This window comes from Gigantopelta aegis, unplaced genomic scaffold (assembly GCF_016097555.1).
Source record: "Gigantopelta aegis isolate Gae_Host unplaced genomic scaffold, Gae_host_genome ctg1775_pilon_pilon:::debris, whole genome shotgun sequence".
In the NCBI taxonomy this organism is placed as follows: domain Eukaryota; kingdom Metazoa; phylum Mollusca; class Gastropoda; order Neomphalida; family Peltospiridae; genus Gigantopelta; species Gigantopelta aegis.
Genome location: NW_024532787.1, coordinates 67,041 through 83,485, shown reverse-complemented (window position 1 = coordinate 83,485; position 16,445 = coordinate 67,041). Strand labels below are relative to the sequence as shown.

The 16,445-nt window shown below is 34.0% G+C and overlaps 1 protein-coding gene across 1 annotated transcript; it reads right to left on the bottom strand.

Moving 5' to 3' along the window:
- Positions 1-2,078: 2,078 nt before the first annotated feature.
- Positions 2,079-8,803, bottom strand: LOC121391138 (AFG1-like ATPase). The gene is given in 12 exon segments (XM_041522865.1): positions 2,079-2,199; positions 2,533-2,618; positions 4,109-4,207; positions 4,272-4,291; positions 4,294-4,329; positions 4,472-4,571; positions 4,669-4,799; positions 5,537-5,585; positions 5,588-5,640; positions 5,699-5,765; positions 6,028-6,200; positions 8,689-8,803. Coding segments are annotated over 12 exon segments (1,050 nt in total).
- Positions 8,804-16,445: the final 7,642 nt, after the last annotated feature.

Sequence of the window (16,445 nt, the reverse complement as noted above, 5' to 3'; positions counted from 1 at the left end):
TACAACAAGAATATACAGAAACTGTGGCTTATCCTGGTTCCACTATAAAATATGGTGTCTTTGTGCGTGATTTGAATGGATCATTTACCTATGGAGCAGTTGAAGCATACTTACTTAGGTTAAATAAGAAGGTTAAAGATTTCAGCGATCTCATTCCTCTAAGCCAGAGAATACAACAAGTATACAGCAACACTTGTACTGAATTGATTTATACATTGCAAAGTCAAAGATTAGAACACAATATTCTTTTTGGAATTGCATTTAGCTGTTGTTGGTCAAGTATCTAACTTGTCACTCAATCTAAACATAACACCACATTGCCCTAGTGGTTTTTTCCATTGATAATGAGACAGGCATATGCAAATGTAGTCCATTTCTTAGACAACATGGTATAGAACATTGTGATATACAATCACTCACAATAGTTTGTTCCAAAGGGTGTTTGGATTGGTAAGAAAAATGCAGATATCATTTTTTCTCCTAGTTGTTCCTCCGGATTATTGCATCATGAAAGAAGCGCACAGACCATCTCAATTACAAACATGAGACGACCTCTGCAGAGGTAATCGTCATGGCATGCTCTGTGGAAAATGTAGAAAGGGTTACAGTCATGTGATGGGTTTCACAAGATTGCTATAAATGTACAAACAGGCCAATAATGTATGAGATACCAGTTTACCTACTAGTGGAGTCGTCTTTGTGCTGTTGTTGTATATTTTTAAGTTCACTATTGAATGGGACAATAGGAGGTCTGGTATTCTGGCTTGATATCTTCTCTATAGTTATCTTAAGCCCTTACAAAACAGGAACATTGGGTACAATACCCATCATTATATTATCTGCATTAAACTACTGGCTATTTGCTCCTGTATGTCTATGGAATGGTTTTGGATTCATTATCAAAAGCAGCTGTTCTATTCATTTTTCCTCTTTATCTTTGGGTCTTGTCGGTATTATTATTCTGGCTAGTAATTGTTCTTCAACAATTGCAAATTGGGCTGTTGGATCTTCAGTCCAAGTTCTTGCGACGTTGATGTATTTCTCGTACAGCGAAGTCTTTGTTGCTTCATTAAATATTATTTTACCTACAAAGGCTTACTACGACAACTGCTCTGATCCGAGTCTGATATGGGTATTCTAATGGAGAGATAATGTATGGAGAGAACGTTGTAGACATCTTGTATTGGTAATAGTCCGTTTTACTGGCAGTATGTGTGTATACATTACCTGGTCTTTTGATTGGATTTTTTCGGTGCAATGTTGTTAAGAAATCCCTGTTTTGCACACTATTGTCGACCATTTGTTAATGCTTTTCAAGGACCATACAAATCAGGGATGTATTATTGGTTTGGACTTAGATTGGCTATGATGTGTCTTCTCCAATTACTTATTCCTGTGTTAGGAACAGGCAAAATACAAGTATTAGTCTCTATAATCATTTTAATTATCTTTGCTCTGATCCAGCTAGTCAAATGCCTTTTCAAAATACAGTTATCAATTATTTAGATTTATGTTTTTCAATTCCTTCTAGTACTACCCATTGATAACTTTGTTAGGATTTGGACCAGAAAACTACATCACTGTGAATGTCACTCCTTTTTAGCTCTGATACCAACAATTGGTATCATCCTGTATCACATTATGCTGGCTGGTCATCGTATGCGATGTCTTAGACGTCGAGCTCAGGAATTTAAAAATGCGCTGAGTTATTGTTATGATGTGATAAAGATGAAGTGGATAAGAGGCAATAAAAAAGATGGATATGAGCCGATTGGCGATAATGAAATTGAGACAGATGGTGGTCACTCAGGACTCAGAGATCCATTAGATATATCTCCTTATTAAGTAATAGTTTGTTGTTTGTTACACACCCTAGTTAAAATAACACTTTGTATAAATTATTCACTTGTCTTTAAGTGATCATTTTTTGCTTTTAAATACACTTTGTGATTACTTTATAAATGAATAATAAAAACAATATCTAAAGATATTTTTATGACCATTGTGTATACACAGTAGAATACAATAGACTGTACCTGGTCTATAATGATGACTGTTATTTATAATAAATAATGATGTCATATTATATCAGCATTCCAATAATCCTCACTTTGCATTTCGACTAATCTAGAGATTGCTCTATCAAATGCAAACATCTCTTCCTCTCTGTGTGAAGAGACTATGCGACTCAGCATCCGACTAGAGAGGAAAAAGACCAGGTAATATGTAATATCTAAAAATTTCATCAGTCATGAAGTCAATTGTGGTAAGCTTGTCTTATTGTCCATTCATCTATCTGTCATTATTCCGCCATCCATTCATACCTGATTAATCCCAAATCATCCATTAAAAATGCGTGTCTCGTCATTAGTAGCATATCCTCTTTGTCTTCGAAATAATTCAGCTGGAGACCCTTCAGCAGTACATACTAACTTGACCTACAAGGAAAAAGAGACATAGTCAAAGTACATGAAGTCTCTATATGTACTGTATCGATAATGTAATATTACATGTAGTACCTTATGATCGTACAAGGTATCAACGAGGGTGATAAAGCGTCGAGCTTGAGGTCTCATCATGTAAGTCATACGAGGAATGTCTTGAAGAAAAAAGGTGTTAAAATGGCGGCATAATTTCCAGGGTAGTCAGCTGCACTCAGAGGCTATAAATGTAAATGAGGTTATTTAATATACTTTTATTCTTTGATAGATATTATGTAATAGCTTTGAATATTACATAATATATTAATCCATTTATTGGTATGTTAGCCCATCCATCTGCTTCATAATGCATCCATTTGTCAATTTTCCATCTGTCCATTTATTCACCACACACGGTCACAGAGCTCAGAAAAGTTGAAATAGACTAAGTTATCACTTGTTTTCTTTATATATAATTTACGATCTAAAAAGTGAAGAGTCTTGGGAACAATTTTCTATAGAAATAAAAAAGAATTTAAACAAGTGTTATCATAATGATCTATGGTCATTATTGGTTTCCATGGTTATCTGGTGTTATCTATGGTTCTCATCAATGGGTTTTATATTTATCATCATTATCTACAGTTATCATTTCTGGTTACCATGGTTATTATAGTGGTTATCTACAGTTATCATTTCTGGTTACCATGGATATTATTAGGGTTATCTACAGTATCATTTATTACCCGGTTATTATAGTGGTTTATCTACAGTTATCATTTCTGGTTACCATGGATATTATTAGTGGTTATCTACAGTTATCATTTCTGGTTACCATGGTTATTATAGTGGTTATCTACAGTTATCATTTCTGGTTACCATGGATATTATTAGTGGTTATCTACAGTTATCATTTCTGGTTACCATGGTTATTTATGGTTATTACAATGGAGTTTTATCAATTCTGGTTTTCCATGTTATCTACAGTTAAATCTATTGTATATATATCAGTATTGTTTAAATGCTTGTCTGTCCATCTCCTAGCTGTCATTTGGTATCTAAATAATATAATATATAAATATTAAAATTAAAAACAAACCAATCAAGTAACCAGATATAATAACTACAGACATCAAACTTGCAATAATTTGATTGGACAGTCAACACAGTAAATTTATATGGTTATCTAGTTAATTAACTAGTTATTAACTAATTAACCTGATTCATTTTCTTCTGCTAATTCTTCAAATATTTTCTTTAGCTTCTCATTATTTTGTGTTGAATTTGGTCTACAAAATTTAGAATACTAAAATAAAGTCTGTTCATTTTAATATTGTTTTTCTATCACAACATTTTTAACATTTTTTAATTTAAATTAATTGGTTTTAATTTAATTAATTAGTCAAGTGGTACTTCAGTTAATGTAGTACAGCTGCAGTTAATATGCTTGATGTTAGCTGTGACTCAGTTTTGAATGTTGTTGCATTGGTAATGGTGTAATGCTGATTGTTACCATGGTAATAGTTGCTATGACAACACACATGTAGTAACTAAGTAGACTAAAGAGTCATCAAAATTATCATTCATTAACACTAATATTATTATTGCCACCCATCGACTTCTATTCTCATAAAAATACATGTATAATATTGTTAATGTGTGTCTGTGGGTGTGGTTTTGTGGTTTACAATGTCATCAACGTACGTCAAATATACACCTCCAGCTGTTGCTAGTATTGACTGCCTATAGTCAATACCTGAGTCTAGTTTGATCACATGACAATGTTGCTAGGAGACAAAAGGGAATGATATACATGTACTTGATTTATTATTCTAGTGTATACTTACTTACTTTTAATATATCAATAAATGAAGGAAATTACCTCTTTGCAGACCATGTTTATAAAGATCTAAGTAATGACAAGAATGCATTAGTTAGCTACACAGTTAGTAAAATATTATGTGTTAATAATAATTTATTAATATACTAAGATAATTAATTAATTAATTAATTATTAAGATAATTAATAGATTAAGGAGTGGTCTGTCTACCTTCTGGTGGTCGATTGGATGTTGCCACGACAACCACACCATCTTCAAATAATGCTGTAAACAATCTTTTTAAGATCATAGCAGCAGCAATATCTGTCACCTATGGATATGGGAATGTACCTTCACAGAAGATGAATTAATCCATTTGTCATCTATCCATCCATCCATCCATCCATCCATCCATCTATCATACTAACTTGAAATTCATCAAAGCACAATAGCTGTACTTGTCGAGCAATATCTCTTGCTACTGGTCCAATAGGATCATAAGCATGGGGTTTCTCACGTCCAGAAGGTTTTGGTAAATTCATTTTAAAATTATGAATCCCTACAAAAAAAATCATTTCTATAATGCTCATTAATATGTATATATCCATCATCATCATCATTCATCCATTTGTCTGCTCTGTTCATCCAACCATCTCTTCATCTATCCATACATCCATTGTCTCCATTACTCATCTATCCATACATCCATTGTCTCCATTACTCATCTATCCATACATCCATTGTCTCCATTACTCATCTATCCATACATCCATTGCCTCCATTACTCATCTATCCATACATCCATTGTCTCCATTACTCATCTATCCATACATCCATTGCCTCCATTACTCATCTATCCATACATCCATTGTCTCCATTACTCATCTATCCATACATCCATTGTCTCCATTACTCATCTATCCATACATCCATTGTCTCCATTACTCATCTATCCATACATCCATTGCCTCCATTACTCATCTATCCATACATCCATTGTCTCCATTACTCATCTATCCATACATCCATTGTCTCCATTACTCATCTATCCATACATCCATTGCCTCCATTACTCATCTATCCATACATCCATTGTCTCCATTACTCATCTATCCATACATCCATTGTCTCCATTACTCATCTATCCATACATCCATCCATTGTCTCCATTACTCATCTATCCATACATCCATTGTCTCCATTACTCATCTATCCATACATCCATTGTCTCCATTACTCATCTATCCATACATCCATTGTCTCCATTACTCATCTACCCATACATCCATTACTCACTATCATGAACTCTTAACATAAATGCATTGAAATGAATTCGTTGTTTTTCTTAACGAGAGGGACTAACTCATAAAACATATCCATCAGCATTGTCTTACCACTACCTATCAAATAGAAAAGAAATCATTAACAAATACAGCTGCTCATATAATCATATCTTACCTACAGAACCATACATATAAACACCTTTAATTTGTTTGGGTTTTTCCTGAGACCTAGAACCAAAAACCTAAATGGACAAATGCATCATTCATTGTATGGACACATAATGTGAGTGTAAGTGGAATGGATGCATAAAGTAAGTGGAAGAGATAGATGAATAGAATTGATTAATGGACGACAAATGATAATCTGAAAATATACTGAATGAAAATGGACTTGTAACTCTATAATTGGATAGATGCATTGAAGGATCACAGTTAAACAGATTAATAGATATATAGTATAAATGGTGAGAACTATATTATAGAACTATTATATCTTTTGTTAACCTTTTGAAGAATATTAGATTGAGTTGATGATGGCGTTGGTGCATAGTTCTTTAAATCATGTTGTAATTGTTCTAATTGAGTAACTACTTCATATTGATGTTTATCATATTGTAAATTATCAGCTGCTATAAGACTCTGATATCTTTCACTAAGAGTTGAATATTGCTGTGTAACTAGGAGAGAGAGAGAGAGAGAGAAATAAAACATAGATGTAGTTAGTACTTATATTCACTTACAATAAGAAAGACTTTGTTTATAGTTGCCTAGCAACAGTCTAAGGGGATGGGATGACAATGTATCTACAGACAAGCACTTTATCGAGACATTGAGGAATAAACGAGTGACATACATAGTTTAAACAATTTTTAACCCTTGTTGAATTTAAGACTTCTACCACACCCCACACCAAATAATAATAATAATAGTTTAATAATATAATTATTCATGATAATTGCCTGGAATTCCAATCATCTATAAATTAATATAATTATGTACTATTAATATAATCATACTGAAATGTCCCAAATAATTGATGATGTAGTCATTTCTTCACTGAAGTAGTCAGCCAGTTAAAATGAACACTGACAACAAACTCACATTGTTATACTTATATTATTAAAATAATCAGTTAATAATACTACCTAAATATCACAGATGTGGTTTAAAAGTTATTAGCATCACTAAGAGATCCTAACTGATGCAGGCCAGTTGGCTTCATATCACTCATTACTGAGTTATAGCTGTGTTGACCATACTAAACAGGAGAGACTAACTTGTACATTAATTGATGCATCACTGATATCATCTCATAATACTTCTTACGAACAATCTAAATTTGGTCTGTACAGGATTATTATATACACAGTACAAAAATTAGAATTAAAAATAAGACAGGACAATCATTATAAATTATGATGTCCGTATATTATATTGTAAGATATTATAACTGGTCATACGTACATCATCCAATTTGCGTAGGTTGGATTTCGGGCTGTTGTTATTATAAGCACAATAGTTGACTATCCCTTAATATGCATACCATTCATAACAGTGTATACTGTACGGACCGGCTCTTGTATACTTTTGTAAAGGGCAAAGTATGTATAGTTAGCTAAGTATGAATATTGACATTGTGGTTATTTTGTATCAGCTATGTGGTCACTGCATTGTCGTCTGTTTATGTAGCTATTACTAGCTTTTACCGCCATTTTGCTAGTTTGAATTGAAATTTTAACTGTGTTAAAACAGACGATTACTTTGAATATATATTTGCATATTAGTCAATCCTTTCTACTTTTGGAACATTCTATTTCTTTAGTTATGCAGTGTTTAGTATATTGACAGCAGTGTGTGTATATGAAGAGAACTTGCATGATAAAATGCAAAATGAAACACATGACTGTAAGTCTGTGGATGTTCAATAAATGTGTATTGAAGATCAGTGAGCAAAAATGTATAATTCATTATTGTTTAATGCATTAAATAATGCAATTGTAAATCTAAAAATAATAGAAATTAATAGTAAAAAAATAAAAAAGGAGATGCTATATGAGAAGAGAATGATGTGTTGTATGCACTGATCAATGTCATGCAAAGAAATAGCAAAGCTTAGGTCAGCTAGAAATAAGAACAAAACGACAAAGACACTTAAAGTTTTCATGTCTGATTTTAATAATACCATAATAAGTACATACATATGGGATAAGAATTGTGGACATGCAGACTGAACATAATCATTTCGCATAATAGTGTCTCTCAGGATGTATGTGCACTTTGTGCAAGGATCAAAAAATCTGTCATATAAATTGATTTAGTAAAAAATTTTTGAAACTGGAAATCTTGAAGCCTCAAATGTCAAGTGTAGTATGATGATCATGACATCACTGTCTATATCTCTTACATCCTGTGGCACTGTTGATAACTAGTATATTGAAAGATATATCAATAATGTTTAGGATATAAAAGTTTCTTTTTATTATGAATTAAAGAAATCTTACTGAATGGAAAAATGATGAGAGACAAAAATAATAAGAAATGATAATTTGAATCAATAATTTATAATTAGATTTGATAATCTCTCAAAAATCATCATCATATTTACATTGACAGAAATAATTTAACATAACAACAAACTACAAAAATATAATACACAAAATATAATAAATTTGATATAAATATAATTTTTGATAAAATAAAGTGATATAATGGAACAATAAATTGGATGACATACAAACACAAAATAAATGAACTTTTTTCAGTGATACCAAAAATGAGGGGACAGCCATTAAAACTGCATCAATTCAGTCTATTACAATATTTTTCATATTACTTCACATGATATAGGAACTAACATTATTATGATGATTTAAGATCATCTTGTGAAGCTACTAGGACTTTCAGGTTCCTGCGACCTGTCCTGTTTATGTTTACATCTTCTTCCTCTTCTTCTTCTTCATCATCATCATATATGCTACTTTTACCAAAATCAGCTTTATACTTTTGTCTCCTGTTACAAAACCACTTCCGCACAACAGCACGGTCAATTCCAACACGAATTGCAATGTCATTAAGTTGAGTAGTAACGGGCTTGTAGTTTTCTCTAAACTCGCGTTCTAACAGTTTCTTCTGCAGAGAATCGATTGAAGTCCGATGTCTCTTTACCCTTCTTGGATCCAGACAACCACTGGGACAATTCCTTGAGCTGGGATTCACTAAAACCTCTCGTTCTAGCAGTGTCCATCAACCACAACTCCAAGTGTGATTTTATGCTAGCCATTTCGTGGCCATAAAGAGAGCCTGATTCAAATAATGCCACACGTCCTTCACAGAGTGAAAAACCATATCTTATTGAGACTTGATGAGCAACATCTGCTTGAGTGTATCGAAATTTGAGGCGTTGTTCTTTAAAGTGCTCAGCAAAAGATTTTAAACGTTTGATGTCAGCAGATGTGAAGACCTTGTTTTGGATATAATCATTATAATCCCATAACACATTGTATAGGAGTTTGCCTTGCACTTTGACTGCTACTCTGAGTAGCAATATTTGCTGAATGAATAGGGTCAGGTCTATTTGTGTTGGCTGAGAAGGGAGGGTGACATGAACATGGTGCACTGGACAGAAACGTGGCTGCTGAACAAATGGTTGAGGATATTGTAAAATAGCAACTGACTCTGGGGTACATTTTGATGTGGATCCAATTAGTCCACTGTGAAGATATAGGATTATGCCATATTGGTAGGTAGTCTGTAATTGAACAGGGTGTTGAGGATTGCTGTGGGTTGCTTCTTCATACGAGTATCCTGATATTGGAAGCCATTGTCCTCCAGATGTAAAAGTAGAGGAGACAATGGTGTGTGAGTAAGAGGAGAGCTACGTTGGTACACGTCTGAAATCTGCTGTAATGGCTGAGAATGAGAGTGAAGAGTTGGTGTATTTCCAGACCAAGAAAAAACAAGGTTGTATAGTAGAGGAATCTGTCTGAGACACAGGCAGTGACAGTGTCTGGATTGCCTGGATATGTGAGGTTGATTCTGATGCATGCACTGAGAATATGCATCAGTTTGTGACATAGTTCTTGGTACTTCTGAAGACCATTCTGAAGGTGCTAATGAAGTTAACTGAGAATAAGTTAAAGGAGAGGAAACTCTTTGTCCCATAAGTAATTTGTGAAGATATCAAATGTGATTGCTTTGAAGGAGAAGGTGTTGATCTGATGTTAGTTACAGGTTGAATGGTGGGAGGAATAAATAAGTCATGATGAGAAGGGTTTAAAACATGATGATGGCTGTTTCTGAGGATTCAAAAAATGCGGAGAATGACTCAATGGGTCGGAATAAGCATAGACAGATTGCGTATTTGTTCAGGTGAATTTAGCGGAGCCATGAGCCCTGGAGAAGGAGTAAATGATTGATTTCGTGGAGAACTAAAGCACAGGGTGGTGGAGGCGTGTGCATGTCATGGGGACTAGGAATGTGCGGAGCCAGGTTCGTGGGGCGAAGGATTTGGGCTTAAAAAGGGTTGAGGATTTAGATTAAGAAATTGATCAGTTGGGCTTTCAATTGAGGCATGTTCTGGAACAATAATTGGCTGATGTGTCAGTTGGTATGTATATGGAGAGTCTTGACAAGAAGGATTTACATGTTCGAAAGGTAATGAATTTTGACTGCCTACCTGGGCAGAGTGACACACTTGTGGATCAGGTAATGGAAATGATGGTGTACTAGCACAGTAGGTTGATGCTGTTCTGAAGAAATACTGTAAGGTGTCCAATTACTCATTGAAAAAACTAAAAGCTCAACAGTTTACACAAAATGTTATTATATATAATTATGAATTAAACAAAAGCTAAAATGGGATTTTCACAAGAATGCAATCACTGATAATTGAAACGCACGCATGCTGCAACAAAAAGATCACAAAAATACGACAAAGCCGAGAATACACTTGAAACAGATGATTATACAATGCTGCAAATAATATAGGTTTGAATAAGAAGATGTCGGATAGAAACAGCTCACACGCGGTAAGTAGCCTAATATATATACAGACTCAAATGCACTGACCTTGCTTATCGTTCAATCTCTGCTATTATTTTCAGAACTCCACCGAATTACACCATCTCAAAGACACAAGCTCGCACATAATTTACAGCTCACATTGACCTACACTACACTACAATTTCCCACCACGTGGGTACCAAACTGATCATCCACGCCCCTATATTTATGCCGGTAAATTGAAATTAAAAACTAAATCTAGCATTATTAATTATCATTGACAACATAATCTGTAAATTTAAGACTATTGATCTGCCCTTGTTTTTTTTCTTATACTGCAAAATGCTAATCCTATAAATATTTAGTCAGAGTAGCTAAAATTATACTGTATCCTGTAATTGGTCAGGCAAATATTATATTAAAGCAAAAATTATGTAATCATTAAATTTGATGTAAGAGGTGGAGTCTATGATCTGTCTAGTTATAATTTTATTGGTCATACCAACTTAAAATAATACGCTAATACAGAGTTTGTCACCTACTATATATGTGGAATGTGAGTTTGCAAAGGTGTGGATTATGATACTATTGTGATGTGTATTGACACATTTAGACAGACTTTTATTTGTTTTTACTGGTAAGTGCCTTTATCTAGATCTGCTAAGATTTTTTATATCTGTATATGAACATAAAGAAATGGATAATACACTCATTATAATAAATTAATTTATATTTTTAGATTATACACAATCTTGTGTTATGTTGTATGAAATAACAGGTTTATGTTTTTAATGGTAAGTGTTGGGAATTCTATTATGTGGTAATACTGCATAACAGAACTATACCATACATGTGCACTATATATTTTGATAAATTGAATATGATGAAGTATAATATAAAGTATGATAATCTATAATTCACACACACACACACACACACACCATGGTGTTTTGTAACAATAAACTGATCAGCTATCAAGTCTAACACTTTTTGTACCAAAAATGATCATTAAGTTACCAAACAATCAAACATTTATATATAATGACACTTTTTTTTATATCACTAAAATGCTGACCAAGAATGATTTTACAATATAGTGACTATCTTGTTTAACATATTTAGAACTAGCAAGAAGTGAAATTACAGTTTAAAGTTACTCACAGACTGTAACTATAGCAACCAATGGGTGATATATCAATTCTTAGGCCAATCAAATTGTAATTTTTTTGCACATTTACTATATATTAAAATCTATATATATATATATATCCATATAAACCATATCAATTGTCCAGCAACAAAACTTTTAACTATATGTAACAGCATCAATTCATTAAGATATCAATAGACAAAACCGAGCTTTTAACTATCATAGTACTATATGTGACAGTGACATTTTAAAGGATTTGTTTTATTCAACAGAAATGTCAACATACATCTGGTGACATTAGGTACCCATTTAGTATTATTAGTAAGTCTTAAACTTCCTACTGCAGTATTGGAGATCTTGAGGTTGCCTGTCTATCATTGCAAAATTAAAAATACATTTCTTTAATTTAAAGAAGAAAATTTATCATAATTGTATATAATGACTTAAAATTCATCAATTATTAAAGAGAGGAATATTAAGTAATTATAGGATGCAATTAATTAATACTACATAATGACACTATTGGTATAAAATAAAGCAAGAGATTAATTAATAGAAAGTTCAGCATTTTCAACCATTTCCTAAACAGCTGTTCATATTCCATACATTGTTCATCAGCTGGAAAATCTTTCCGCTTACGTAGTCTTAATTTACGTTCCTCAAAAAATTTATATACTGTATAAAAGAGCATACGATCGTCCTCATTAGCAGCTGCCTCGAGAAAAACTCTGGCAGAAATAGTATCGATTTACCAGAAGACTTAACAAATCTCAAAGCAGACAATATTTGTCCTCTTGAAATTAAAATATCAATAATTTCACTGTCAGCTGTACCTAGACTTTTAAACATATCCATTGCTAGTTGTGTTGCTGGGGAATACACTAATTCTTTGGAGAGTAAGAGCAGGGCTAAAGGCTTAGAATCACTGATAATGTGATATTGTAAAAACTGATGAAGTTGATAGAAGCATTTGTTCTCATTTAACACAGTCATCACCAGCTCAAACAAAAAATGTTTCAACAGCTATTGAGAATTTGTGAAGTGATCGGATATATTCTATCGTCACGGCAACTAGATAATGATAAGGCATGTCAGCACGATCTGAAAAAGGCACTAATACTTGTGTGTAGATCTCTCTTTGACCTAACGCATTACGATATCGACGACCAGGAGTAAGATCATTGGCAGAACCACCCAGGGTCTTGTAAGCATGATTCAATTGATCAAACATAGCACCTAAAAGAGCCATGGTTAGCTTGTCGACCGGGGCTCAAGGCACTCACGACAAACATCGATAATGACATCCTTGCCTCCATTGCGCATGAGTAGCAATTGTATGACATTGCACTTGTCAGTCATCATATTACTGATAGCTGTGAGGTTCAATTTTTAACAACCAGAATGACGCCATATTGTGCTCAATGACTACATCAGGTTGGAAAAAGATCCATTTTGAGGAGTACAAATAGTAAAGCTCGGGACTAACGGAAGTAACAGGATTGTCGCTAGACGCCATTGTCTGGTCATAAAGCACTCGAGGACTGGGAGTCTTTGCTTCCAGTTTTTTTCACGGACATAGATGACAGCTGGTGCTATAGGTAACGGTGCCAGTACAGCGTTGTGTTTCATTATAGTCCCAGATACACTTCCACCAAATGATATATCATATATCATTGAGGTTTTGAGCCTTGATGATGAACAACTACTAAATTATCGACAACACTCAAGGTACAACGCCCAGGAATGTCGACATTCAGAATATGACAAGTGAGTTTAGACTGACCATCATGGGGAAAGTTGATATAAAGAATTTCTGACCCTAACCCTGGTCCTTGAGAAGAATTTCTGATAACAGAGACATATACTGTACTGTAGAGGGTCATGATGAAAACATCACGCTCTTTAAGAGTGGCCTTTTGGTCTCGAGAGAGTCCAAGTTCCACTTCAATTTTGGGTAAACGGATGATTCGGCAAAGATACTCCAGAACGAAAGTAAAATGAATGTAGTACATTGCTGCCTTTACTACAGACCACAAGGATGGTTTCTGAAGAAGAGAAAATGGCCCAGGAAATACTAATGTTGTAAGTTTTTAAATTTTAAAACATGAGAGTAAGTGGATTGCATTGATAAAAATCAACGGTTGAGGTTGTTATGACAACGACATACTCATTATGAAAAACCCAATAGAAAACCAATAATATCAGAATTATGTTGTTTTAACGGCAAAGACTGTTCCCGAGAGTCTGACTTGAACACGTTCACAAATTCCACGCTGGTATTGCGTGTCTGTATAGAAAGGATTTTAGTTGAACCTCCAGAGAACTTAATGGTCTTAACAGGGCCTCGTTGGGGTATGGTGATATTATACTGTCTTCATCGTTAAGGTCCCTTTACCTTTACGTTTGTGAAACCTTGTTGGACGCAGAACATCTGGAAAATTATTCTGATCGAAGAAAGCGCCTTTCGTTTTGTTCCAATGGATCGAAAGCCAGCGGGACTTGGCTAAGTTCGAGATAATGCGTACCACAAATTACCAGCAGCAGCCATTTTTGAATGATGAAAGGGCGTGGTATTTTATAATATAATTTAATTAACTAGTAATAGTTTTACATGAATATTACATATTAAAAATTTTATTATCCTACAAAAAAGTAAATATATCCAGGAAATAATTAAAAGATCGAAACACTTACGTCATTGGACTAAGAAAGTCATGTTAACCTGACATGACCAGTTTTTAAAAACCAGTTTTCTAAAAAAAGGTTTTAATTTAAGAGTACCTCAAAATTGGACGAGAAAACCGCCCAACCCTAGACACAGTCACAGATCTGTCAGATGAAAGTCCTAGTTCTTCATCAGTGTCTAACTCTTCGTAGTTCTGAACTCTTCGACGTTTACTGGTACTGATCTAGTCTGCATGTGTCTCTTCCCCCCCCCCCCCCAGACTATTGTAATTATTGTCTTTATTGTCAAAATCAAACGCTCTTCTTCCTCCTCCGTCCTATACCTTGATTCAAAAACTACTGTTGTTTTAGATCTACTACGAGTAACCATATAATGATTGCTATCAGTAGCCTCCATTTTTTTTTTCCTTCTTCCACTTCCCTCAAGCTCTACCCTTAGCCCATCCTCTTCCTCTTCTTCTGCCAGCTCCTCCCCCTCGTCTTCCTCTTGTTTCACCTTCTCCTCCACATAAGAAATATCGCTTTCACATTTTTCTCACTAGCTTCACTTGAACCTTGTCCATTAGTCAATGAACTTGGACTGTTTGGTTGATCCTGTTCTGACAAGGGGTCTCCCCTGTCCAACGAACTCAAACTGGTAGCAAGTCTTTTTAAGTGCTTGACGAGTGTTATAGACAGGGGTGTGGTCTGGTGACACCTTGAGAATTTCTATAATTTTTTGTTCAAAAAATTTTTGAAGTTCAGTTGCCATTTTGTATATCTAAAAAAAAGAAATTTATATTAAAATCACAACAATAAGCCACTTAATACCACATGTAGTACATGTTACACTAGCAGCTGGTATTAGCCCACTCTCATACACAAACCCTTAATTAAAAGCAGCTGAATTAATAGATTAAAGTGCTTTATAGTGTTTTTCACCACAAAACTAAAACACTGGTATAGTGAACAGGTAATGAAAACAGGTTATACCAGTTTTTACCTGAGATCTTGTTTGATTATAAAGTTTAGCATTGTTAAAAATTAGATGAACATCCTGTATAAAATCTTTAGTAATAAATATTCTTCGTTTTGTAATTTATCACGAACAGTACTGAGGTCCCATTGGATTGTGAATCACTAAAGAATAGTCCTAAAGGGAAAATGAAAGCAAACATGTAAAAATGATGTGATGTCCATCTTATCATTTACCCCCGTTCATCTATCTGTCCATCCATCCATCCATCTATTCATTCATCCATCCATCCATACACATATGTTCATCTATCTGTCCATATATACAGGACAAATCTCTCCATATTCCTTCTATTAATCTGCTTAGAACATACCGGAATTATACAATATCTACTGGTTCTAAGAAAGGGGAGGAGTCTTCATGAGAACATAATTCATTAAGTATAGTTTCAGCTGCTACATGCCAGGACTAACAAAGAGAGAAATAGAATAAAAACTAGATGTGATCATATTTATACATACTTCTTGTTGAGAGAATGGTTCAGTATCTTCATCATCACTGGATAACTTTTAATAAAGAAAAACCAGTAAGTACTGATGTTTTTAAATTGTATCCTAGGTAACTACATTGTACATAGTAACCTTATAGTAACCATAGTAACACTGTACATGTAGTAAAATGCTAGATAGCTCATAGTAACCTTATACCTTAATTCTTTCGTTTCCCGTGGTGACACAATAGTATCATTAGATACAGTAAGACGTCTTTCATTTTCAAGGTACTCCACAGTTTCGACTTCTGGTGCAGTAACATCTTGAGGTTTACCATCATCATTGACTTGAGGCTCATAACACTCCAATGGATCAGAGATCGAAGGAGTACTGTATATATATAGATAGATTAGATAGATAGATACATATATATATAGGAACATTTATACTGATATAAGGACATAGTATGTAAACATATTGCCGAAGAAAGGTACTAGTATTTGTTAAAGGACTCAACTGTTTACTGCAGTAGCTAACAGGTTCAAATTCAATTGTAAAAGACGAACTTAGCAGTCAGTAGTGGGAAGAAATAGAGGAGGGAAGCCTCTAAGGAACTTGTGTAAGTAGGTTACTACACCAC